The sequence below is a fragment of the Lathamus discolor genome, chromosome 15 (genome assembly GCF_037157495.1).
Source record: "Lathamus discolor isolate bLatDis1 chromosome 15, bLatDis1.hap1, whole genome shotgun sequence".
In the NCBI taxonomy this organism is placed as follows: domain Eukaryota; kingdom Metazoa; phylum Chordata; class Aves; order Psittaciformes; family Psittacidae; genus Lathamus; species Lathamus discolor.
This window is the reverse complement of record NC_088898.1, coordinates 5,260,930-5,287,661: the sequence shown is the minus strand read 5'-3', so window position 1 is coordinate 5,287,661 and position 26,732 is coordinate 5,260,930. Positions and strand designations below refer to the sequence as shown.

The 26,732-nt window shown below is 56.1% G+C and overlaps 1 protein-coding gene across 2 annotated transcripts; it reads left to right on the top strand.

The window, feature by feature from the left end:
- Positions 1-172: 172 nt before the first annotated feature.
- Positions 173-26,308, top strand: ASS1 (argininosuccinate synthase 1). Of its 2 annotated transcripts, XM_065695609.1 has the most exons (16): positions 173-517; positions 2,415-2,467; positions 3,021-3,132; positions 3,583-3,651; positions 3,914-4,102; positions 6,342-6,398; positions 6,870-6,944; positions 9,148-9,218; positions 9,575-9,605; positions 13,411-13,501; positions 15,306-15,390; positions 16,376-16,440; positions 20,418-20,549; positions 23,865-24,021; positions 25,398-25,463; positions 25,970-26,308. In XM_065695609.1, exons 1-16 carry the CDS (start codon positions 212-214, stop codon positions 26,022-26,024), a joined length of 1,614 nt encoding a protein of 537 aa, XP_065551681.1. In that variant the 5' UTR covers positions 173-211; the 3' UTR covers positions 26,025-26,308. The 2 variants fall into 2 exon arrangements, with proteins under 2 accessions (XP_065551681.1, XP_065551682.1); XM_065695610.1 differs by lacking the exon at positions 2,415-2,467 and having other exon boundaries at positions 176-517.
- Positions 26,309-26,732: the final 424 nt, after the last annotated feature.

The following is a 26,732-nucleotide window of genomic DNA, read 5'->3' as shown; positions in this document are numbered from 1 at the left end:
CACAGCTCCCCAGGTTAGAGCCATTAGGTGTGATGATGGGTGAGGTACTAGGTGCGGGTCACATCCCCATCCCTGGAGCTCACAGGTGTGCTGACATTCCCTGTAAAGGCTGTGTCCTTTGGCCTTAGGGGCTTCCTGTTCCTCAGGACTGCCTCTGCTGCTGGTCTGTGGGCCCCTGGGTACATGCAGTGGGGAAAGGTGGGTTTGCCCTATGCACAGCCCCTGCCCCATCCCTGCCTGCCCCACATTTTCTCTCCTTGGAGCAGAAGGCTCTGTGGAGGTCAGGAATGGGAGGACGTTGGTGACAGCACCGAAAGCAGATGGATTACAGCCGGGCACATCCTCCCCCCTGCTCAGAGTGGGACCGGCCCCCCCTTTGTGCTGGGGATGGTGCCCACGGAGGGGACAGTCCCGCAGCGGCTCCGCCTGCCCGCGCCCTGTTATAAAAGGGAGGAGGAGGAGGAGGATGCTCCAGGCACCGGACCGGAGCGACCAGGGCAGCCGGGCCCCGGAGCGGGTGAGTGCAGACACGGCATGGGGCAAGGGGGCCCTTTGCCGTGCAGGACCTGTCCCCTCTCCACCCAGCCACGGGTCTCCTACACCCCTGGGTGCCGGTGGAACGCTTGCTGGTCCCTGTAGGAGCAGGGCAGGGGGGTCCCAGTCCCTTCCCCGCGCTGGGAGGTGCAGTTGAGCCCCTTCTACCTCAGTTTGGGGATTCCAAGTGAGTCTCATCTCAGTGAGGGATCCCCTTGTCCACCCCGAGGGAGGGGAGCTGGGACCTCGGCTAGTGTTGTCCCCACTCTGGGGATGCCAGGGGGCAGGATGGGACCCTTGTAAGATGGAGGAGTGATGCTGAGGCGAAACCCAGCACCAGCGAGCGCAGCCCCACGTACCTCTGCTGCAGGGACCCCTGGAGAGCCCTTGCTGCTGCCTGCCCCATCCTCTTCCAGCCTGGCTGGTGAAGGTGGTTCCTCTCCTTCCCAAAGTTTCAGGCTTTTTATTCCTCTCCCCTTTGATTTCTTACTTTTCCCTTCGTTTCGAAGCAGAAACATGGTGTTTCTGTGGAGCTGGGCAGCCGCAGCCGCTCAGGCCAAAACCCTGCCCTAACCCACAAGGAAATGGCTACAGAATAATAATGAGGGCTGAGAAAGTCCCGACCACGTTCCCCTTCATTGAGCTTTGTTTGCTCTGATTTATTATCCCCTACCACCAAAAATCTGGGGCTCTCCCTTCCTGAGCAGGCAGGTTTGGCACAAGCCTCATTACCGGAGCTGGAAATACTGGTGCCCGCACACCACTCCTGGGATGCAGGATGTGTCCCCAGGGTAAACTGCCCCTGGGCATCATGTGGGCAGCAGGACGGGTCTGAGCAGGCAACAGTTGGATGCGTTTCCTTAACCTGCTGCCCTGCCGCTTGTGAAGTGAGCGTGCCCGGTCTCGGAGGTGCTGACTCAGGACAGTGATGCTGCAGCGGGGATGGGTTATGGGGGTAAAGAAGGGAATTTGCCCTGCAACGAGGAGCTGGTGCAGGGCCACGCTTGGGCTGGGCCCTTCTGGGAACTGTGTTTGCCTTCCTGTAAATGCCCCTGTGAGGAAGGGACTGGCTGAGCCTCCCCAGCTCAGTGCGTTGGCTGGTAGGGAAACACCGGTTGCACAAGCTGGGTGCTGTGCAGGCAGCACAACGGGCATGGGCAGGCTCAGGGAGCTGAGTTGTGGTTCTGGGGCTGCCAGATCCCTTTGCTTTTCAGCAAGAAACTGGCAGGAGCACGCCAGATCCTGCGCCGGCTCCAAGCCTTGCCCTGTGGGATGCTGGCCCCACACCGTGCTGGCAGGATCGGGGTGCTGGCATACACCTTGGCATAACCTCATCCTGCTGGGAAAGGTGCTGGGTGGGCCCAGGCTGGGGAGCTCAGCACAGTGCCTTCTCCACTGGCAAAAGCAGGATTGTGCTGACTTGGCAGCAGGAATGTTGCTCAGGATGGGATTTGGCTGGCTCTGTGGTCCAAGGGTCACCTGGCATCGCCTCCTCGAGAGGCCCTGGGATTCAGAGGACTGCAGGGACAGCCCCGAGCCCCTTCCCACAGCAGGACCCCCGTCACTCCCCAAGAGCTCTGGGCTGCCTCATCCTTCATCTCCTGCTGTTGGCTGAAGCCCATGATATCCTTGCCTGAAGGGTGAAAGGCACTGAACCCTTACGTAGATGTTTCAGGCTGGCAGAAACCTCGGGGCAGTGTAATTAAGACAAATGCCCAATAAGCATTAATTAGACTGGGGGCTGGCCAGTGCTGGTGGGTGCTGCACCCATCTGCCGCAGCAGCGCCTCTGGCACAGGGCTCTGATGTGCTGGGTCGTGCCTGAACAAGGCATTGGGCTGCATGTCCCCCACGGCTGAGTGCTGGCCCCCGGTGTTGCAGGGTACTTGCAGAGCACAGGGCAGGCTGTGCTGGGAGAGCTGCATGGAGCAAAGGTAAGAGCAAAGGAGACCTCTGTAACTGCACTGGTGTGCTCTATCGCACTGCCCGGCATGCATTCCTCCTGCCCCCAGCCCTTCCCTTGCTTGTTTTCATCAGAGAGCCTGTCCCAGCACCACCATGTGCTCTTCTACCTACTAAAGCCACTGGTGGTGTTTGGTTTGCTGTGGGTTGTGCTTCTTGCTTCCTGGTTATTTACCCCCTAGATAATGTTTGTGATGCCCAGAATATCCCACCCTCAGAGAGCCCTCAGCACCCGGCTGGACCGTGATGGCCCATGGCCAGTCCAGGGCACTGGGAAGTGTTTCATAGCTGATGGCTGCAGCATCCCTTTGCTGAGCAAGGGCAGGGGCTGGTGCCATCATAGAATGGTTTGGGTTGGAAAGGACCTTAAGATCATCCAGTTCCAACCCCCTGCCATGGGCAGGGACACCTCACACTAAAGCATGTCACCCAAGGCTTCGTCCAGCCTGGCCTTGAACACAGCCAGGGACGGAGCATTCACAACCTCCCTCAGCAACCCATTCATGAACCCCTTTGCTTTGCTAGCGCCATGGCTCAGACCAAGGGCACAGTGGTGCTTGCCTACAGCGGGGGCCTCGACACCTCGTGCATCCTGGTGTGGCTGAAGGAGCAGGGCTATGGTGTCATTGCCTACCTGGTGAGTCCTGTGCTTAACGCTGCCACATGGACCCTGTCCCCAGGGGCTGGGGATGGAGGGGATGCGGGGCTATGGGTCTGGGGACCTGGGTGGGTGACAGGGGTCCTGGTGTGTGCACATCCGTGGCCGTGACCCTGCTCTCCCTGGTTAACCCCAGCGCAGCCTGGGTGCTGCTCTGCTGAGCTCTCAGCCCTGTGCGGTACATCCCGTCCTGCCAGCAAATAACCCTCTGCTAATGAGGGCAGTGCACTGGGCAGAGCCAAGGGGCTTGGCAGAGGATGGAGGGGCCCCATGGTTTGTCATCCCATGAAGAACCCATCCTGAGTGGCCTCAAAGCTGGTCAGCATGGGCTCTGTTGTGCCTTTCATGATGCCCTGTTCCAGGCTGGGCTCACACTGTGTTTTGTGGTCTCCTTTCAAACTCAGCTTTGAGTTTTCCCCTCCCTTCCAGGCCAACATTGGGCAGAAGGAAGATTTTGAGGCAGCACGCAAGAAAGCTCTGGCACTGGGGGCTAAAAAGGTAACAGTGCCCCCTCCCTCTGGGTGCCTGGGGGGCTCTGAGCATCCTCTGCTCACTGCTGTGGGGCTGAGCCTTGGGGTCTCGCATCCCACGGCTGGGACCACTGCAGGGAGGGTGGACAGTGCCAGGAATCCCTTTCCCAGAGGTTTTGCTCCAAAGCAATCGAGGAAAGGTGGGAGGTGAAGGGACCCTTGGCTGCACTGGAGGAGCGGGATCTCCCTGCAGCCACCCTCCCATCACAAGGCTCCGTCCATCCCCGCAGGTTTACATCGAGGACATCAGCAAGGAGTTCGTGGAGCAGTTCATCTGGCCCGCGGTGCAGGCCAACGCTCTCTATGAGGACCGGTACCTGCTGGGCACGGCGCTGGCTCGGCCCTGCATCGCCCGCGGGCTGGTGGAGGTGGCCCAGCGGGAGGGAGCTCAGCACGTCGCCCATGGGGCCACTGGCAAGGTAAGGGAGGATGGGGGGATCAGGGGGGCCTGGTCAGTCCGTTGGCCAAGCTGTGGGTGCCAGGAGCGGTGCACAGTGTTTTGTGTAAAGCCCAGCCGCGTTTCGACACTTCCTCCTTATTTCTGGGAATTCTCTGCCCTATTTCGGTTCCATTTCCCCATCGGAAAGGTTTGGGTCATGGCCAAACCCTGGGTTTGGTAGCTGCTGTCTGAAAGCTGCTACGGACAGAAGCCGGGCAGGCACCCCGGGCAGGATGTGGGGATCCCGGTCCTCATCCCGATCCCCCTCCTGGCTCCCATCCCAATCTCCATCCCCCGCTGTCGCAGCCGGCCGCAGGGAGGCTGCGTTGCCACTAGAGGCAGCCAGAGACCGCGGAAAGGATGCTCGGGATGGAGGAATCCTCTATGTGGGGCCCCCCCCAGCACCTCCAGCCCCTGCCCTGTGCTGGGACACCATGGGCAGGGTGGCACTGTCGCTAGAAGACTGTGCAGGGCCCTTGGGTGCTGTGGGTGCACACAGGACCTGCCAGGTGCCCCTGGCTCCCCATCCTAAAGGGACCCAAAGTGTAGACCTTGCTTGTTTTGTCCCAGGAGCAAAGGTGAGGTGTCTGCGTAAGTCTCAGTGCAAGGAGCTGGAGTTGTGTGGGCTGGTTTGAGTGTCCCCACCTATAGGGAGGACCCTGCTAGAAGAGGGATGTTAGGTGCAGCTAGGAGATAGCCAAGGGGCATGCTGGGGCATGGAGAGATGGGGCAGAGAAGTAACTGTGGGGCTCCAGGGCTGAAATAACTCAATCCTGCTGCAATGGCTTCCCCATATCCCTTCCCCATCCACGTCACCCATCTCCAGCAGCCCCTTCTCGAAAGCCCTCGCTCGATGGGAATAGACCCCCAATGCTATGATGTCCTCTTTGCTCCTGGGTACCACCAGCACGTATGTCCCCACTCACAGGAGCACCCTCGGGTGCTCTCCGGGCTCTGCTCACTCCCCAAGCCATTAAGCCACAGGCGCAGGCAGGACTGACTGTGGGTAACTCAATCCTGGCCCTGAAGCCTTAAATGTGACCATCTGCAGTGTCCCCACTGCCCGAGCAGATGGGCTTGTTTTGGGCCTGTAAGGGAAATGAGTGCTTTGGTGGATGTACTTGCTTGTGTGTAATAGTCCTCAGGGATTTCCCAGCCCGGTTGTAAATGTATCCTCCAGAATGGGGCCAAGAGGAGGTGTGGAGGGGGGTCCTCACGCCCCTTGGAGCTGGTGGAAAACAGGCTTTGGTGAGAGCTATTCCCTTGGAAGCAATAAACTCCCAGGCTTGTTCTTCACCCCTTCCTGGCTACCTGCCCTTATTAGAGGGACCTCATCAGCATGGGCCAATTAAGATAAAGGGAGCTTCAGAGCTATATAATTACGAGCTGCTGCATCCTCCAGCACATCATGGTCTTCCTTCCCAGCTTGCCCTTTCCTTCCGTGTGTCCTCTGATGCTTGCAGGGGTGAAATACCCCAGTCTGGGTTTCTGCTCATTCAGGTTTTAGGAGTGTCAGCCCAGGGAAGAGTTCCACTCTTGGGTGAATGAGATGCCTCGGGGTTTTGCACACACAGCCATCAGGAGTACCAGGAAAGGTGATTTTGGGTTCAAACCAGCCATAGAGAGGGACCAGGAGCGACCCCGCTGCACAGAGCTAGACCAGGTCATAGCATCCTTCATCCCCTCCTGCTGTGGGAATGAAGGACATAGATGGGTCCTCATCCTTTGTTTTCCAATGGAAATTGCCAGCAATCCCATCCCAGTGGCATTCTCTGCTGAGAATGAGGTCCTGGCCCTGAGCAGGAGCAGGGAAGCAGTGGGTCCTTGCCCACCATGCCACAGGTCTCCAGTGTTGCATTGAAGACTTCAGCGTGTCAGAGGCTGCACATACGTGTTGTCACACACATGTGCACTGCTACACACGTGCTCTGCTAGCACCCAGCAGCTCATTAGCCTCCAAGCTCCATGAGTGAAGCCACAGAGCTGCTATTTCATCACTTCCACTTTTAATGCTCCTTTCCTTTTTAAGCAATTCCAACCAATTTTTCAGTTTCTTCCCCCAAATCCAAACCTGCAGCCATGCCAGGCCATGTTCCTCTCCTGTTCTGTATGGCTCTGGGTGAGCTGGTCCAGCGATGCTGCTTCATCCCCCATCAGTGGGACCAGTGCGGGGGCATCCACCTCCCATGCACCCTCAGCATCTCCCATCGATGTTTCAGGGCAACGACCAGGTTCGGTTTGAGCTCACCTGCTACGCTCTATGTCCTAAGATCAAGGTAAGGCCCCCAAAATTGCCCCCTGGGGCCCCATCCCTGGGCTTTTATCCCCCTCCCCAGCCGGTGGGGAATTTTAACACCGATGCAAGCGGCTGTGCTTCACTTTAACAATCTGCCAGCTGCACAGAGCCACGTTTTGGCATTTGAGGGGGCTGTAATGATCCTTAATTGACCTGTTTTTACCCCAAACACCATGAGGCCACAGAGGAAACAGCACCAAGGCAGCTGCCAGATAATCGATGCTGCCTGTTTCCCCCTTGCATCCAGCGCCTTGTTAGGGTCAGGGGTTTGAGTTACTCCATCCCTGAACACTGAGATTAGATTTCAGCTGTGGGACCAACAGCCCATGGGACCTTGTTCCCCCAGGGAGCCCTTTCCTATGTGGAAGCCTGTGGGGGGAGGAAAGGGGACCAAAGGGCTGACAGGGGGGCCAGGGTCTTCTCATCTCATACTCCTGCTTCCTACAACCAGGTCATCGCACCATGGAGGATGCCTGAGTTTTACCAACGCTTCCCTGGGCGCCGCGAGCTGATGGACTATGCCAAGGTAGGAACCGGTGTTGGGATGGATGCGGGATGCTCAGTGTGGCTGCGGGATGCTTGGGATGGACACAGGACTCTAGGCGCAGCTGCAGGATGCTTGGGGATGCTCACCATGGCTTGCAAGCCCTGCACAGCATCCCTGTGGTTGGGATTTATTATCCATTCTGGTTGGGATTTATCCTCCCCCCTTCTTTTTCTCTTTACTTTCTAAAAGCTCCATAATTACCTGGCTATTCATGTAACCTGCTTTCCAAGGAAACGGGTCCCAGCTCCCTGACTTGCGTAACAGACAAAGCAAATCCATTCACCTTTGTTGTCCCTTCCTTTTTGAAGTACAAGTTGCAATAAAACATATTAGAAGTTTTGCATCAGGTTTTTACGTGCCCACCAGGGTACCTTTCTTCCTTCGCCACTTCACGGCAATGCTTGACAACTCGGCTCAATCAATCAAAAGGGAAAAGGCAGCTCTGTGCATAAACCAGAAAATTACTTCAGCTCTTAAATAGCTGCCATCGAGGCTGCCTGGGTGAGCCCTGCGAAGGCGAGGTGTGGAGCCAGAGGGATGCCGTGCGGGGCGAGGAGCCCTCCGAGCCCATTAGGGCCGCTGAGAGCGGCGTGTCGAGGACTGTGTTTGCCATCTGCTGTTGTATTATGAAGGGGCGAGTTTACGAGAGCTTTCCATATGTTGCCAAACAAATTGTCAAATAGGGGAGTTATTAAGAGCGCTGCGGTTTTATTATATGGAAAATGGAGCATGTGTTTTGGGTTTGGGGGGTTTGTTTGGGGGGTTGCTCTTCGGGCTTTGTTTGGAAGCCGGGGGGGAAAGGGAAATGAAATGGGTTGGGGCCCCGCTCAAAGAGGAAAGGTGGAGGGTCTGCAGTACCTTTTGGTCTCTGGTTATGTGCAGTGTTAAAAACAACAGGGGTTTCCCTTCTCTTTCATGCTCAGGAGAGGGTGGTGAGTGGCCGGGTCCTTTCAGGACTTGATGCGCTCGCCTCAGTGCTCAGGGAGTTATAACGTGATGACATCTGGGGCTCTGCCGATGCTGGGGAAAGCGAGGATCCGTGTCATTGTGGCCCGGCTCTTGCTGTAGATTTGCTGCCCAGGGGCTGGACCCAGCCTTGCTCCTGCTCCCAGTTCATCCCCACAACCAGCCAACGCCAAAACACCTTCATAAGAAAGGTGAAGCTCTCCCGGATGCTGCTCCAGGAGGAGCCATCAAGCAGGCAGAGCCCAGTGGGACGCAGCAGAGCTGTTAGCTCCTCTGCAGCCTTAGGAGGCACCTCAGAACCTTGCTCCTATCTCAGGTGATTGGGTCGATGACCCCAGTTTAACAGCCACAAGCATTTCCTCCCCTCTTCCTGGCAAACAAGGAGTCTCCTCAGCTCCTGCTCCTCTACTCCTGGCAGAGCCCTTGGCTGATATCCCCGCTGCGGTGACACTGCACTGCCCGGGGTGTATGGGCTGTACAGACGCCCCAAGGCACAGCAGGAGCCCAGCGCTGCATCCTCCATCCCTGGCTCGCTGTGGCAGGGTGGGCGATGTTCCCGCTGGCTCCGGTTGTTGCTCACCACCATCCCCTCTCCCGCTAATTCCCCGGTGTATTCACCTCGTCTTCACAGGCAATTTCCCCCATTGAAATGTCAGCGGATAATGGAGCGCGCTGTGACCCTGTTAGGGAGCCGGGCTCGGCACTGCGCCGGGAGGCAGCCGAGCGGGGCCGTGTGTCCGTGGGCACCGTGGGCTCCCGGGAATGCCGCTGTGTGTCTGCATCACCGTGGGTCCGCGTGAGGCTGTGGGGATGCGCGCACTGTCCCCTGGCCTCAGCATCAGGCCTGTGTAGGCTGCAGAGCATCCGGTGGTCGTGGGGACTTCTGTCCCCACGTCACCTCCTCTTGCTGAGGAGCCCAACCGGGGGAATGCACCATACTGGAGCTGGGAAAAGCACACAGCATCCCTGCTGGCATCTCCATCGCTGGGGTTCCTGGGGTGCTTCCTGGGCTCCTTCTCCTCCCAGTCACACTGTGTCCCTGATAGCCAAGGCAGCCCTCATGGTGGGAGCTGATGTTGCCCAGGGTCAGGGATGCCCACCTTGCTGATGGCCAGAGCTGCGCTTTTGGGCTGACCCCAGCAGGAGCTGGTGCTGTTGTGGACTGGTTTTCCCTGTGGGCTGTCTCACTCCCTCTCTGTTCCTCTTTCCTTTGCAGAAACACGGGATCCCGGTGCCTGTGACGCCCCAGACACCCTGGAGCATGGATGAAAACCTTATGCACATCAGGTGAGAGGCCAAACGGGTGGGGAGCTCCTATGGGGTGAGGACCCAGATCCTGGGGGCTCCATTTCCCCTTGTGCTGCATGCCCAGGACAGCTCTTTGTACCCTATCACATCTTGGGTAAGAGTGAGCCCAAAACCTCCAACCTCCCTTTCTGCCCTGTTGACCACGTCCGCATGGCAGCATCCATCTCCCAAGCCTGGTACTCCTTGCAGGGTTGCTGCTAAAAGCCCGTGGAGACCCATTACATGTATTTACACCCATCCTCATGGGGTGGTTGGGACTGGGGGGGATTGTCCCGCTGGGTTTTGGAGTTGCAGGCGCTGCAGTGATTTCTCTCTCCTTCCCTGCCTGCTTGCAGCTACGAAGCCGGGATCCTGGAGAACCCCAAGGTAATGGATCACAGCCACAGGGCCGGGGTGTCTCGTGTGTTTGCAGCCTAATTGGGAATTTCACGGTGCTGTGCATGGTGCCGAGGCCCTGCTGCCTCTCCCGGCACGTTAATTGCCGCCGGCGTGAAAAGGGGAAGGGACCGTTCCAGGGTGACACTGGAGGGGACAATGTCATGGGGCAGCAATAAAGGAGCAATTAGACAGATGAGGCGCTGGTGGGAGAGCTGGTGGCGGAGGTCCGGGTTGGCCCCTGCAGCTCGGGTTCCCTGCTTGTGCCTGTAGGTCCCTCCGTGCTTTCCCATCCCCAGTATCCAAAGGGATGTGGGATAAAACATCCTCTTGCATGGAGTGATGCTTTGGACCCTTGGGACCACCAGATCCTGGGCAGCATTGCCTAGCAATAGGGCTAGGAGCCTGGTGGCAATGGGTGTCTGTGAGCATGGCAGCATATCACTCCTGGATGATCTTTAAGGTCTTTTCCATAGCTGATTCTATGTGCGGGTCCGGCCCTGGCTGCCTCCAGCAGTGCTCGTGGTCCGGCTGCCTGCTGGCCCCTGCCTGCACGGTTCATGCTCCAGCGGGTCACGATGCTCCTGAAACTATCCATCAGTGCTAATTAGACAATCAGGGAGAGGAGGGGGAGAGAGACAGGAGCTGGATGGAGCTCGGCGCCCGCAGCCTGCGCACCACAGGCGCGTGCCTCCGGCAGGGATGTGAGGCAGAGGAAGGTGGAAAAGGGGTCCTGCTCCCTCTTCAGTGCCCTCCGGAGGGGTGTCTGTGGGTCAGGCTTTGCAAAGCTGGGTTCTGGGGGGGGGGGGCTCTTCCTCCAGCCTGGTTGGCACAGGGTGGGGGTTTCATGCCTGTAGCTGGAGCTAGTGGAGGTCTGACTGTGCCCTTCCTTGTGCACCCATCCTGATCCCTCTACATCCAGCACCTCTTGGAGAAGACCTCCAATCCCAAGGCTTTGCCAAGCCTGCTTCCTTCCCAAAGCCAGCTTGGGAAACAGGGCAAACCAGTGCCCTGACCCGCTTGAGCATCCTCCACTCGGGTACCTGTCCCTCCACCAGCACTAGAGGTGGCTTCCAGGAGCATGGCATCACCACCATCCCCTTCCCCATCCCGGGTAGCAGCACTGGGCACCGTGGCAGGATCCGGGGTGCCAGGCACGGTGGGTTCCCCTCCCCAAACCCCCGGGACCTGCCAAACGCAGGGATTTGAAAGCAGATGGTTGAGCTATTTTCTGCCTCTGTGAGGCCCGATTGAAGGGCAATGAGGCAGCTAATGCGGAGAAAGATAGAAATTTACTTGCTTTAACTTCATATGGCACTCTGAAAGAGTTCATTCAGGCCCGGGCACAACAATATCAGCCGGATGAATAAACCATTTGCGGCATCGATAGCTCTGCATCATGGTTTACTTCATGGACCATTTGCTTCCAATTTCTTCTCTTCTTGCCCTGTTTTTCTTGCTTCTTTCTTCCCCCTCCCTTTCTCTCTTTCCACACACTCTTCCCCTTTTTTTCCCCCCTTTCCCCCCCGCCTTTCCCCTTTAAAGATGACATTGCAGGACTAGCCCCCCTGCGGGGAGGGATAAATAGAAGGCATTGATACACTGCAACAAACTATTTGTCATTTGAACTGTGCTTTTAGGAGGGAGAATAAAAAGAGGACAGCCTCGCACCCGTAATGATGGAATGCAAGCCAAATGTCACTTTTATTTCTATTTAGTTATTTTATTTAATAGGGGCTTTCATAGTTGGCTCGGAAAATTGGAAACTGCCTGACTTTGACTTCCAATGTTTAGTAAAGAGTTTTTAATACTTTCCAGTGTTCCCCCCGACATCTTTCCTTTTGAACTCCAAGTTTTCCATCATCTCGTGCAGGTTTGTCTGGTTAATAAGTGTGATCAGGGCTAGGAAAGGCCAGACGATGTAAAATTGAAATCCTCAGCGCGTGTAATCTGTGCGCGGGGGGCACTGGGGAGGCGCTTTGTGGTTAAAACAAGGGGAAAAGGGGCAAAAATGAGCTAAAATGGGCACCTCAGAGTGGTTTTGCTGGGGATTCGTGTCTGTATTCCTAGGATTTGGCAGCAGTTGCTGCTGGGATGTGTGTCCTGGGGTGCGTGGTGAGGTAAAGGGGGTCCCTGGCGTGCAGGGATCGGGCTTTGCTGTTTAGTAAGGGACCAAAAAGGAAGTTTTCACTGGAACGTTTATTGCCCATCCTCAAAAATATCGGATAAAAACAACTTCCACAGAGGAATTTATTTTCCCTTTAAAAAGCTTAAAATCCTTTTACAGCAGTCACTGCTGGTTTTCTATTCTAACTGGCTTTCTACCTTGTCCCTTTCTTGGAAAGGGGGAGAGAAGGGAGGAGAAGCGAGCAGGAGAAGGGTTGTGCTTTATAAGGGAGAGGAGAAACCAGGGCAGCCCCGAGTGCAGGCAGGGCCCTGCTGCCCAGGGATGCTCAGAGCCCCAGCTCCAACCAGCCACATTTTGAGGGGAAATACGAGGTTACCAGCACTAAACCAGTTACAGGAGCAGCTTGATTGGGAGATCCTTCACCTGTGGTGCTTACACAGCAGGTTTTAGGTCAGCGAAGGCTCCTTTGAACATTCCAATGTTGGCCAAGCACAGCCCTGCTCTGTGGTTCACTTGCTCACTGCTTCCTCCCTTCCCACAGCATTGGATGCTCCGTGCCTCAGTTTCCCCTCCACCTCCCATAGCTGCATGGAGGGGGTGTGGGGTGTGCGGAAATCCCTTTAGAGACAGGGCTTTGCAAACACCGGTCCCAAGACGTTTTGGGGTCAGATGAAATCGCAGAGCGTTTGCTCTCTGGGATGGAAAGCTTTTTCTTTTAATTACATTTCCCCCCCTCTCTTCTGGCGCGCACTTCAATTGCAGCAATTCAGCACCCGAGCCTCCGGTGGCCTGGCTCCGACAGAGATAAGATGCCACTTTCCCGTAAATCTAAGGGGGGGGGGGGTGAAAAAAAACCCAATATACATAAAGGTTGATGTGCTCTGAAATGGGTTTTTGCTTCGTTCCTCTATTTTCCCCCGTGTGTATTAACCCCGGGGACACCATGAAAGAGCCGGTGTGCCTGGAGCACCTGCTGGGGTCAGGCCTCCTCATTAGTTTCTTCGGTCAGCACGGAATGAGCCGGTCCCCGACGCGGGGACGTGCGGGCGCCCGCCCTGCCGCTCGCATCCCGCTTTTCCCTGCCTGACTTGCTTCTCCGCAGCCATCCCGCCTCCAGCTGAGGGGGCGGCGGAGGGAGAGATGAGATCAAGTTGAGGGGAAAAATTGGCTGATTCTGCCAACCCCTTTGTTCCTGGGGCCCGGGTAAGCACCCGTGCTGTGCGGTGCTGGCCCCGTGCTTTGGGATGGGGGATGCGCACCGGGGATGGGGACTGTACACCAGAGATGGGAGATGGACATCAGGGATGGAGGTTGTACACCAGGGATGGGGAATGTACACCAGAGATGGGAGATGGACATCAGGGATGGAGGTTGTACACCAGGGATGGGGAATGTACACCAGAGATGGGAGATGGACATCAGGGATGGAGGTTATACACCAGGGATGGGGAATGTACACCAGGGATGGGGAATGTACACCAGAGATGAGAGATGGACATCAGGGATGGAGGCTGCACATCAGGGATGGGGAATGTACACCAGGGATGGGAGATGCATATCAGGGATGGAGGTTATACACCAGGGATGGGGAATGTACACGAGGAATGGGGTTGCTGATAGTGTTGGCCATGCCAATGCCATTGACTCTCTTCTTTTCCCTTCCTGCAGAATCAGGCTCCCCCTGGGCTCTACACGAAGACTCGTGATCCAGCCACTTCTCCCGACACCCCGGATGTGCTGGAGATCAAGTTTGAGCGGGGTAAGCGTGTCCTCACAGCCCCTTGTGCTTCTGTCCCCAAAAGGCAAACCCCAATGAGGACCAGGGGCAGCCAGGATGAGCCCCAGCTCGTGGCATCAGGGCTTGGGATGGTGCATGCAAAGCGTTGGGGGGCTTTGAGTTGTGCAGAGGGTATTGGGGACATCTCAAGGGGCTTGATGTGACCCCCCCGAAGAGCAGAAAAGGATCTGAGCCCCTGCCCCAGCCATCAAAGTGCAGTGGGCACAGGGTCCCTCTCTTGCTCTGTGGCATAAAGGTGGCCCTGGCCAGTGTCGCAGCCTGGGAGAGGGTCCAGCAGGACACATCCAGTGGTGCCATCAGCGTTGCATGAAGATGGGGAGACCCCATTCCATCCTCAGGGACGAGCAGCAAGGCCCAGCCCTGGAGCCATCACCCGGGGATGGGATGTGGGGCAGCCACGCAGTCCCCATGCCACCATCCATCCTTGGCAGCAGCAGCAGCGAGCCCAGCCCAAGCTGGGGGTAACCCCTGCTCAAAGGCTCACCCCCTCCCCTCCGCCAGCATCCCTGCTCCATGATAATGATCCCCCTGCACCAAGCAGCACCCCCCCCCCCAACCCTCCCCTCCCAGCAGCCCATTCAGCCCCTAGTTAATTTATTTGAAGTTTTAATCTAATTATTAACTATTTTAAAGGCTAAGCAGCTTTCGCCAGCCCCGTCGGCTCTCTGCCGAGCGCACCCCGGCCAATTCCCCACTGGAGGATGCGAATAGAAAGAGCCGGGCCGAGGGGAGGGCGCAGAGTGGGGGGGCCCGCGCCGAGAAGCAGCTTAAGGTTCATTATTGCCGCGAGTTACATTTAATAGTAATTTACAACTGAGTTTATAAACCCCTGGAAAATAGGGGGTTTAAAGGGAGGGGGGTGCTTTGGTGCAAGGGGGGGAGCTGACAGCCCCCATCACTAGACAGGGCTGTAGCGGGGGTAATAAAGACTAGAAAGGGAGGCATTGAGGCTGATTGGCAACTGATAGTGCGTTAAATGGTAATGAGGAGGGCAGATGGAGGGGGGATTAGCCTCCAACTCCGCACCGCTTTTCTTTGTGGGCCCCGCAGCCCCCTTGTCAGCTTCCTAATACATTTATTGCTCATTTCACACCGCTAAAGAAAAATGCCTCTTTTCTATTCAGCATCACCCACACACCACCCCCCCACCCCCCCACCCCGACACCCCCCCCACCCCCATCTCCTGCCCAGTGCCCTTCAAATAAAAAAATTAAGGAAAAAAGAAGGGGGAAAAGGGAAAATGAAAGGTGCGATAATGGATTCATGGCGGGGAGCACCCCGCCGCGGGGTGCGTGTGCGTGCGTGTGCGAGCGCAGGGGTCCCCCTATAGACACCCCCCATGCTGGCAGGGGAAGGAGGAGGGGGGGGACGGGACACCCATTTGTCACACTCCCCCCCGTCCCCAACGCGGGTAGGGGCTGGTGGGACAGAAGGTGCTGCGCTGTAAGACAATTGCGGAGCGTGAAATTCAATTAGTTAAGGGCCTGGTTGCAATTTCACAGGCCCTAAAAAAGAGAGAAGGAGAAAAGAGGGGAAAAAGGGGGGGGGACGGGACGGGACATTTTTATGGCCTTTTTTATTTATTTATTTCACTTCTCTCCCGAGGTGGGCCCCCCCCCCCCCCAACCTCCCCCCTGCACCAGCTTGGATATGCCTTTTTAAGAAGTTATTTAGAGTTCATATCTGTCACATCTATTTAACGCCTGCGGGGTGATGTTCCAGAGGGGGGATCCTGACACCGGCTGATCCTGCCTGTCCTCCGCAGGTGTCCCTGTGAAGGTCACCAATGCTGGCGATGGAGCCACTCGTTGCACAGCACTGGAGCTCTTCGTGTACCTGAATGACATCGCGTGAGTGCCACGGCATCCCCTGCATCCTGCCCCCCGGATGGCAGCATCCCTGCGGTACCCAGCGTGGGGTGGAAGCGGGATGCTGGTCGCAGGCACATCCCAGCGAGCACAATGGGTAGTGGTCAGCAGTGAGAGGATGGGATGGCCCCACTTGGGTTCTAGTTGTGTCCCACTTGTACCAGTCATACCAACAAGTGGAGCTGGGCACTGAGGCTAGGAGCACAGGGGGTATTTAGGGCTTTGCTCACTGTGCGTGAGGAGGGGTAAAAAGTCTTATTAAGGTCCCCCGCATCTACTGTGTGCCCCAGCTGCATGGCTGGGTGAGGGGGGGCTTTGGCACCCCTACCTGCAGGATACTCCTCAGTCCGGACTCCAGCTCCTGCATCCTGGGGGCATCACCTCACCCTGCATGCCCGTGGGGCCTCCATGTCCCTTTTGGGTGTAGAGTTGGGGTTTTGGGGGCATGGACCCATACTTGGCTGAGTCTCTCACCCTGTGACTTTCTGCCCTGTGCCACCCCGTGCCCAGTTCCTGCTAGCTGGCACAAGAATACAGCAGCACCCACCAGGGCACCCGCTCCTCCCATCCCATGCTGAATGCCATCCTCCTTTGTGCCTCTGCCTTTATCTCCCTGGCACTGAATAGGAATGAACTTTTCCCATTCACTTCTTAAGTGTTAATTAAGTGGTTTTGAAATTACTTTGGCCATGGGGAATACAGCTGTGGAGCATCCTGTCTCCTTGCCCGGTCTATTTTCCAGTGGCCCAAGTGGCAATTGAGGATGGTCACACAGCCAGGAAGAGGGGAAAAGGAGAGAAAATCCATCTCCTTGTCACCTGCCCTACCTGGGGGTCATTACTGATGAGCACCAGTGCTCTCAGGGGCTGGCCACGCTGTCGTTTAGGGTTTATCCCCTATTGTCCACCCTTCTGACCCTCTGCTTGTGTCCTGCTGTGGATGCTGCAACCTCCCTTCTCCTTGGCAGGGGCAAGCATGGAGTCGGGCGCATCGACATCGTGGAGAACCGCTTTGTTGGGATGAAGTCCAGAGGTGAGCAGTGACCCATGGGCAGTGCCATCCCTGCCCTAAAAACAGCAGAAAAGGGAAAACCCAGATGGGATGTGGTGGGTGCGCAGCATCGCTGGGGTGCTGTGGCTCAGGTCACACCAGCAGCACTCAACTGCTTCATCCCCATCAGCTTCAGATTCCCCTTTGATAGGGACTTCCCATTGCTCTCTAATGAAGGCAGCTACCCGCTTGCTGCCAGTGCCACTGCTTGCACCAGTCTGGGGACCACCAGAGACCCAGGTCTTGGGTGAGACCTGTCTCCAGTGCAAAGATGCTCATGGGAGGTCCTGCAATACAGGTACAAAGCACAGAAGGCCAATGTGAGTCACTGAGGGATTTTAAAGCCAATTCTTTGATTTATCCATGCTTTTGAGGCTGTGACTCTTAGTATTGATCACCCATTAGGATCAGCTTCATTGGCAATCTCTGCAGGCAGCGAGCTGCCCCATGCAGAACTAGGTATCAGGGTTGCTTAGCATCATTTCCCATCTCCTCACCCCTGCTCTTTTGTTTTAAATCTCATAAATACCTAATTAAATGCTCCCTTTCTTTACACTTGCCCTCTGTGCAGAGGAGCAGCACATATTTTGGTAAGGCTCAGCCTGTGGTCTCCCTCCCCACTGCAGGGCACCAGAGAGCATCAGCTCTGAGAAGCGAGAGCTAAAACCACAAATCATTTGATGTGTGTTTGAATAACCAAATTCAAACCAAAAGAAGGAAGGAAAACGAAACCCCAGCCCCGCACGCGCCAGCCTGCGCATTTGCATGCAGGATGCTGAGTAATTTGTCAAAATCTGGTTTATTTTTCTAAGAGGCACTGACAAGCTCTAGTGACCCTTCAGCATTCAGTAATTTCTCTAAACCCCATTTATCTGTCATGTCTGTCTCCTGTGTGACATTGCCAAGCGATCGGTGCTCTGTGTGTGCCGGCACATGCACAAGGACCGGGCTTGCTGTGGGGATAGCAAGGCTGGGTGCTTCATGCAGCAGAACCAGACCACGACAGTGGGTTTTCCCCCTTGCTGTGAGCAGCATCCTGCCCCCATTTTGCTCTTGGGGATTAAGAGAAACCTCCCAGAAATCTGCTCTGAGAGATGGGGCAGAAGCAGGATGAAGCAGGAGGATGCTGCTGGTACCCACCTGATTTTGGGGTGCAGAGCAGCTCGGGGTGGCTCCATCACCTCACTGCCAGGAGCATTTTGGACCCTAATAGTATTAGGCCAAACAGAGAAGGAGACGGGACCTGGGTTTGCAGGTGGGACACGATCCCTTAAATCCCAGCAGCATCCGGAGGCCCTATGGACTTGAGTTGTGCAGGTTACTTGGGGCAGCACAGGGAGCTCCTTCTCTCCAGGGAACCCACTCTGCAGGGGAAACTGAGGCACGGGCAGCACAGCAGGACTCCTCCATGACCATGACCTCGTCCATGACTCCTCCATGGCCATAGAGGTGGCAGCAAAGGTGCCTCCTCTCCCTCACCTCCCAGACCCGGGGAGTGGGAGAAGAGCAAATCTCATTTGCATTGATTTTTACTAAGCTCCTAATTGAACTTCATTAAGGCCTAATGGGCGAGGGGCAAGCTGAGCGTGCCCCCACCAGCCTTTCCAGCCCTATTAGCTCGGTTTTGCCATATTTGTTTTACTGGGAGGACGGTGGCTAATTATGGGGTGCTGGGGAGCGGCGCTGCAGCCGGCTGGGGGGGCACAGCTCAGCCGGGGGCTCTTGGCTGCAGGCAGGAGCCCGGTGCTGCCTCCCCCGCCTTCCACATCCTCATTATCAAATTACCTTTTTAACTCCGAAGGGGGGCTAATTAAGTGAAGTAAATGAAATCAGTGGGGAGGAAGCGGGAAGGAGGGGATGGACGCTGCCAAAAGAGCCGAGCGCTGCCTTCAGCTGCGGCTTTTCCTCCCCTTGGCTCTCGCCTTTCCTTTTCCCTTTTCCTCCTCTCAATGCACTGAGCCGATGGAGGAGGAAGGTGGAAAACCCTTTCCCGGTGATGAACCCATAGCAGGCCACGCTCGGCCTCAACCCTGCACCAGCAGCGTCTTCCCATGGGCAGCATCACCATCCCCTTCCCCTCGGGAAGCCATCGCATCCCCTCCCGTCCCAGGGATGCCAGCCCGCACTCAGCGCAGCAGAACAGCTCGGATGGAGGTGAACTGACAGCAGAGGTTACAGATTTTAAGCAGCAGCAGCTGTCTCTTTGGCTGCCCCCCTACACGTCCCCCCCCCCCCCCGGTTCTGGTCCCCCCTTCCCCAGCAGTAATTACAGGGTGATTGAAGCATCGCCAGGCTGCGGTGCTGACACCTCTGTCTTTTCCCTGTAAACACGGGGAGATGAAAATAGACACTTGGAGACGCTGCGAGTGTCACTTTGAAGGTGCCTCTTGTCTCCTCGCTGGCTGGGAGAGCGGATGTCAGCTCCTCTCCCCTCTGCCCTGGCTGTCACGCTCTGGGCTGTGGTCCTTTAGCATCAGGTCAAATGGGACAGGCAGGGGTGCAGGCAAACAGCAGGAGGTAGGGGTCAAGACATAAACCCGTATCTTGGTTCAGTCCAAACTGGGTTTAGCACCTCCTAAGGGGAAGGAGAGGGAATATGAATTGTGTTAGTGGCATCTGGGCTTCATGGTCGGGGGCTGGAGGGGGCAAACAGCAGCCTTCTCTGCTCACCAAGTCCATGGGGATGGCTGGATTTGGTGTTAACTTGGCTGTCTCCTCCTGTAGCACTGTGGGGATGTGTGGATGGTGAGAACCCTGAAGCTGCCTTTGGGGACCAGGCTGCAGCACTGCTGGGGTGGCCTGAAGGGAGGGGGTAGCTCTTCTTCAGGACAGACGGAGCCTGTCCTGTGCCTGTAGGATGCTGAGATCATGGACACTGGTAGGGATGAGGTCTGATGAAGGGGCTTGGGCTGCCATGGTAGACACGGCTCGGGCCGTGTCCACGGGACTGTGGCTACCCTGGGACAGGACCCACTTGAGCAGAGTGGGCAGATCCTGGTGCAGGTTTGAGCCCCCATGGGCTCCTCTCACCCTCTCTCTCTGCTGTTTGCGAGGACATCCCTTTTGGCAGGTATGGTTTCCTATAGGGCTTCTTTATGTGCCAGCAAAACCCAACTGTGCAGATTCCCTTCATCATTCCCATGGCGGTGCCGTTGCACGGATGCTCGGCATTGGGAGGGGACAAGCAGGGGATGTGCTGGTGGAGCAGCTATGGGCAGGTAACATCCACACCAGACTGTTTCAGCATTTCCCCCCACATCTTTCCACCCACATCCAACCACTCTATGGCCACCCTCATCTTCATGGTAGGACTTGATGATCTTAGAGGTCTTTTCCAACCTGGTTGACTCTATGATACTTAAGCACCAAGTAAACACATTATACAGCAAATAATCCCCGAGCAGCTGCAACAAAGGGAGCAGCTCACCCGCAGCGTTAGCCCCCATCACCAAAATAATAAGCATCCCTCCATCCCCAGGCCTCATGCAATGGAAAGGGGGGGGGGGGGGGTGTTCTGCCATCCCCAAATGAGGTTGCCCTCCCAGCCCCCAGGTAGCCTCATTGCTTCCCAGCGGCCGAGGGGAGAGGAGGGTATTTCAGGCCCTCGCTCCCCGTGCCTGTGCCCCGCATCGTTCCTTTAATTACAGGTTTTCAGCGGCGCAGCGCTGGGCAGGGATCGGCGGGGGGATCGGTTCCCAAAGGCTGTCATTTACCCTCGTCAGAGTGCCTCTTCAAAGAGGGGAATCTAGACATTTTCTCCGCAAGGTGCGGAGTGGACTGTCTCGGCCCCAGCATGAATATAATGACAGATGCATTTTACAGCGAGCCGGGACTGAATGCGCTCGACCACGGCTCCTTCTGTCAGCCAAGTCATTATTTTTTGTCATTTGCTGACAGTTTTGGCCTCATTCGTTTCTCTCTCTTTTTCTGTTTTTCCCCCTGCCTGGCAAAATGGCTAGGTATCTATGAGACCCCAGCGGGAACGATCCTATACCACGCGCATTTAGATATCGAGGCCTTCACCATGGACCGGGAAGTACGGAAAATCAAGCAGGGGCTCGCCTTGAAATTCTCCGAGCTGGTTTACAACGGTATGTGTGGTCCTTCAGTCCATCCCTGCCACCGCAGCATCCTCCCAGCCTTCCTCCTCTTCCTCCCTTGTTGCTGCTGCAGGCTGCAGGTCCTACTCGTACATGTGCTGTAAAAATCAGGTGTGCATTTTAAGGCTGCTCACAGGGGTGAAAAACGGGTTTGCTCATGCCAAAGGCTGAGCTTGACCCCATACTCTGCCTGTTTTCGTGCCAAAAAAAGCTCTACGCCTGCCTCCGGGAGGTGATGTTGCCTTCCAGGAGGGTTTGCAGATGCAGGATGCTCCAGGCATCTTTCGCAGCCCCATCCAACACATTCACATCTCACAGGATCTAATTCGCTGCCCCTTTGTGTCCCTCCAGCCGCCGTGGTCCAGGGTCTATGGGACTGCAGGGTCCTGGCCGTGCTATGCGACGTGCAGCCCACACAGCGGCACTGCGGGTTGTGGCTTTGCAGGGATACAGGAGGGGCTCCCACCATGGCCAGGCTGGGCAGGGACAACACTGTCTGTGATGGGCAGGGGGCCATAGGGGACAAGGGGGCACTGGCTCTCACCAGCAGTTAGGGACAGAAACAAGCCCCTTGCCCTTCCTCCTGCAGTGCGGGTCTGCTCACATGTGATGAGTTTGAGGGGTCTCAGCTCAGTCCCTGCCCTGCACTGCCGGGGTGGGCACTGCCAGGATTGGGGGACCAGGAATGGCATCCCCGGGAAGGGACATCAGCACTGCCCCAGGGTCTGCTCTATGGATCAGCCCTCACCGGGCTGCTGGTGCTAAGTTGGAGGATGCATGTTCAGCCCAAAGAGAGCCATAGGTGGGTTCAGAACCCTGCTGCTCATAGCTGGTGCCTGCTGCATGGCTCCAAGTGATGTGCCCCCGTGTCCTGTACCCTGTCTAGCTCAGAGCTGATGTCCTTGGAACCCTGCACTGAGATTTTCCTGTCTCTCAGCCAAACAACGCTTTCATCTTTCCTACGTCCTGATCTCTCAGCCTCCCAATTCCTCCTCCCATCTCTTTCTAGGCATTTCCCTCTAAGCACGGCGGCTGGCATGATTCCCTTGTGATCTTCTATGGGAAAATCCCACAAAAACAACCTGATTCTGGGAGCTTGGGCCTCTGGAGCAGCAGATCCAGTGGGACTGGGTCAGGCTGTCTTCTCCCCTTTACTTTCTGATGTCTGTGCTTGTCCTCGCACCTTCCCTTTCAAGGATGCTCCTTCATGTATCTTCCCCTGCAGTGCCCAAGCCTCTTTGCTGCTTAAACCATACTTAGGGCTCTGGCAGGGCAAGAGCTTCTGGGGCTGCAGGCATCTTGGTTACCTTCCCCTTGATTCACAGCCTCTGATTCACTCTCTGATGCTGCTCTTGCCTCTGGCTGGTTTCATTAGACTTAGTCCTGCACTGCCCTCATTTTGACTATTTTATTCCTTAGTCTGAGCGTAAACCCATTGGTTTATTTCTCACCACTCACCCGGGAAGCCGCCACACTAAAGAGCCACTCGGGGAATCGTGATTTCACTTCTCCCTCCCCACCTCTGCCAGGCAAAGGCTGCTGTTTCCCTGGCTCCAGATGCTGAATCCCCAGGGATTCTCAGCATGGTCCCTTAGCAGCTGAGCCCAAAGCCAAGGAACACCCCCAAAGGGATGCAAACAGCACCCGTGGGTCCCCATGCCGGAGGCCAGGCTTTCAAGCCCACCTTCCTTTAACACCTCATTATTGCAACTAGTCCTGATTTTAGGAGAACTAGTGTTTATCTTCCCCCCCATCCCATTGATCCCATTGTGGAGGGGTGGCTTTGAAGCCAGTTCCCCTCCTGCAGGTACAGCCAGGTGTGGAAATGCCATTGTCCCTCCACCCGCACTGTGATTAGGGCAGGATGGAGGTTACAAGGCAGGAAGGTCATTAAGGGGGATCCGCTTCCAATGGGGAATGTGTGTGCAGTGGGGGGCGAGGAGAGGGGGGGATGCTTCCTCACACCTGGAGCTGTCAGAGTCAGGATTTAAGTACCTGGTTATTACTTCAATGTGTCTTGGATTGCTTTTTACAGGGATGCAACAGCCCTGCATCAATCCTGATGTCTGAAGAGTTGCCCCTGGGGGGTGGTTACCTAAATAGGGGTGTATCCGCCTGCATGGCAGTACTATTGATGGGATGGGGTCCCCGGACCCCTCGGATGTGCCATGGTGGGGTTTGGCTCAGGGATGTGGTTTCAGTGGTGAGGGGCTGCAGGGCTCTGATGCCGTGCTTTGGAGCAGGGCTGTGCGGATCCCAGGGATGAGGCTGCAGGATCCGGCCCCGCTCAGGGGCTGATGAGGGCAAACACAAAAGAAACTGTTTGTTGCTTTAATGGCTTCGGTGGGAGCGCAGCTGGGAAGGGAAAGGTGAGAGGGCACCGGTGTGCGAGAGCAGGGGGCGATGGGGGAGATAAAACCTGGGGCTGACCGGAGCGTGGTGAATGGGCTCTTTCTCTCTCCACCTCTATCTCCCTTTCCATCTCCCAGGCTTTATTCCAGGTCTCCCTGGCTAATTACCCCGCTTAGGGATAGGAGGGGGCACAGGGGCAGCAGGCAGGGCCGAGGCCCCTCCGTGCACCCAAGGTGGCCTCGATGGATGGCAATGCGAGGGGCTGCTCCCATAGGCTGTTATGGGGGGCTGCGGTGCGAACACATCACCCCAATACCCAGCCTGGGCAGTCATTGTCTGAGCTCTGGGGGACCTGAAGGGCTGGGGGGCTACTGTACCATCTGGAGCTGGTGTGGGGAGGGGAGGCACTTGCCATGACTGTGGGTTGGATGGAGCTTTCTGTGGGTGCCAGCACCGGTTGCCTGTGTCCCACCAGCCTCTTGCTCTGGGAACATAGGGATAACAAGTCAAACTTCCCCATGAGCAGAGCTTATGGTTGGGGTTGGCCCCTTGGGGCTGATCCCTGCCCATCCCAGGGGATAAGAGGTCAACCCCTTCCTGGGGGCTGGGAGTCGATCCCCCCCCCCCCCCCCCCAAATCTGTGTCCCTCTGTCTGTCTCTACTTGACCCTCCTGAGACGGTGTTTGTTGAGTGGCAGTTTCACACTTAAAGCTGAAAGCAGAATGGCCCCGCTAACTCTTCTTCACCAGCCAGTTCCAGCCTCCTTTTCCAAGTGGGAACCCAAGGCCCATCAAAGGGAAGGGACACATATGAGGTCTCCATCCCTCAGAGCTGAACCTGGGTGTCCCAGCACCTCATCTTCCTCTCCCAGTCCTGCAACCACATCCCTGCTTGGCCACCCTGGGCCCCCCCAGTCCTGCTCGCTGGCCCCATCACCCTTCCTCTCGCCTGCAGGCTTCTGGCACAGCCCGGAGTGCGCGTTCCTCCGGGAGTGCATCGGGCGCTCGCAGGAGGCCGTCGAGGGCACCGTGCGCCTCTCCGTGTTCAAGGGGCAGGTCTACATCCTGGGCAGGGAGTCCCCGCGCTCGCTGTACAACGAGGAGCTGGTGAGGTGAGCGGGGTCTGGGGGACCGGGGTGGGTGGCAGCGAGCGTCCCATCCCAACTCACCCCATCACATCCCATCCTACTCCATCCCGTTGCATCCCGCTCCGTCCCATCCCGTCTTATCCCATCCCCAGTGACGCCATCCTCCCAGCCAAAGCGCGAGCCATGTTTTCAAGTCAATATTATTCTTTTTCCCTCTGGCTTTTCCCTTTGCTTCGCGTTGTTTTCTCTTTCTCTCTTGCACTCGCTCCCCCCCAGCCCTCCCTCAACCCCTTTCAATCTCTCTAAACACTTTATAAGCCATAAATAAACCCGAATGAGTTTAGATCAGTCGGAGTAAATGTCAAATTATCTTCTCTCTTTCTCTTCTCTGGCTTTTTTTCCCCTCTTTCCCTCCCCCTCGAAATCAACAGCTCCTAATAATCCGTCCCAACCCTTCATTATGCTTCGCACTCTCACTTGGAGAGATTAAATGAATAAAGTATATAAAAAAATCAGGGGGAAAAAAAAAAGAAAAAGAGTGAAGAAAAAAAAAAAAGGAGGATGGAGGGGGGGTGGGATGGAGGAGAAAGAGAGAGGGAGAGAAAAGCAGGGGCACTTATTCTCCCTGCGTCTCCAACCATTTTCCTTTTCTTTTTGATTTCTACATCGCTGGTTTGAAAGCTTTTGAGTGACGGCGTCACAGGAACCCGAGAGAAAGCTGTGAGAGGCAGAGCTGTGTGGAAATGCCTCTGCACAGTAGGTAGAAAGTAACGTAATTATAGAGCAGGTCAGAACCACTCGAATGAGCAAAAATAAAAGCACAGAGGTTTTTCTGTAGCCCGTCAGGGGAGGTAAAATCGTTGTAAACTCTTTCTGGTTTTTAGTTCTTCTTCTTTATTTCCCTCCACTTCCTCCTTCAGGGTCTGTGGCTTCTGGGAAATGAGCCTTGTGTTTTGGGGATGCAGGAAAGCATCGGAGCTGGGATGTGGTGGGTGAGGCACCAGCCGCTGTGGCCATAAACCCTAGCAGTGCCAGGGGGTCCAAAGCACCACTGTCCTGCCTTGAACACTGATGGCCCTGCCTGGCATGGGACAGCCCTACCCAGGGGACAGCTCTGGGACAGGGCGAGCATCCCTGCTTGATGCAAGGAAGGGGAATGGTGATGATGCACATGAGGGACCATAGAGGGAAATTCAGGGCTGTGTTCTCTAGGAGTGACCTTGTGTCTCTGCTGTTCTCAAGGCCACGTGCCCCATTGGGATAATGGGGACCCTATCCCAAGCCCCCAGCAACTGAGGAGGGCAGAAGGACCAGGGGTCACCCATATCCTCTCCTTACCCAAACCACAACCCAAGCCCCCAGGACCTCCCAACCCATTGCTGGTGCCTTTCTCTCTGCAGCATGAACGTGCAAGGGGACTACGAGCCTGCCGATGCCACCGGCTTCATCAATATCAACTCTCTGAGGTGTGTGGGCTTGAAACGGGACCTTCCACAAGGGGGGAACCCCCCCCCCCCCTCCATGGGGCTCTTCCCCTTTGCTTTGGGGGTGCACCAAGACCTCCCTCTGAGCCCTCACCAACCAGCCCTGCCTAATTACAGCTTTCCCCAGCACAGCATCTTGTTATTTGACTTACTCCTCAGACCCCACTCTACAGATCATCCCGCCCAACACCAGGGCTGTAAAACACGCCGCATTTACATAATGGGCCCTTAATTTTTTCCATTGCCTGTTAACCGCTTTGTTCTCCCTATCCGCCATGTGCCCCCCCCCCCCCCCAAGATAAATTAATTACATTATCTCGTGGAAAAGGGAACAAAAAGAATTAAACTGTACAGGCCTTAACAAACGCCTGCTCTTCACGCCCCTCATTCTGCTTCAATTAACTGAAAGGAAATGTGTGTTATTACTGTTAATTTACAATTAATTCATTTAGGGTGTTTTTTTTTCCCCTCTAAACCCTGTTTTCCAGGCTGAAGGAATATCATCGTCTCCAGAGCAAGGTCACCGTACAGCAGGATGAATAGCAATCAATCGCGCAGGAGCCTTCCCCGGCTCCCCCCTTTTCTGATTTCTCTTCAGAACTAGCGCTAATTGTGGTGGTAATTTGTGATTGTAACTTGTCCTCCCGGAGGTGATGGCTTTGTTACGGGGCAGCAAGGGAAATGCAATCATTAAATAAAGGTGGTCGGCCGGAGGAGAAGTGGGGGAAAGGAATAAAACCCCAGCCACGCGCGCGGGGTCCGCTCATTGAGAGCCGGGCTTTATGCCTGCCTTGTTTGTTTGCTCTTCTGGCCCAGCGCTTCCCCGAGCCAGGCTTTGTGGAATTTGCAATGGATTAAGTGGCTCCGAAGGACATGGGGGGGGGTTTGGTGGTACCTTGGTGGGAAGGTGGGGAGCAAGGGACATCGCCCTGCACGGTGCTGGGCCTGAAGGGTGAGCAGGGCGGTGGGGATGGGTTTAAGAGGATTTGAGCCTTTTTCTTTTGTCGTCATTTTGGTGTGTTTGAGGAGCAGAGCTGGGGCTTGTTGAAACGGGAAAGACAAGGGGGGATAGCTTCGGATGGTGTTGCAGGACAGGCTGGGCAGCGGGTGCCTCTCCCATCCATCGTGCCTAGGTGTGTTGCGGGTCCCTCCATCCCTATGGCTCAGCCATGATGCAGGGATGGCTCAGTGAGGGACACGGGCTCCAAAACTACAGTGGAAGCAGGGGGAAAGAAAGAAAACACTTTCTGA

Excerpts from the sequence above, each read along its gene's own strand:
- ASS1 (XM_065695609.1), top strand. The coding sequence starts at position 212 with ATGCACAGCCCCTGCCCCATCCCTGCCTGCCCCACATTTTCTCTCCTT. Across the intron at positions 2,468-3,020 it reads GAGAGCTGCATGGAGCAAAG|CGCCATGGCTCAGACCAAGG; the intron begins GTAAGAGCAAAG and ends TTGCTTTGCTAG. Across the intron at positions 16,441-20,417 it reads TGTTGGGATGAAGTCCAGAG|GTATCTATGAGACCCCAGCG; the intron begins GTGAGCAGTGAC and ends CAAAATGGCTAG.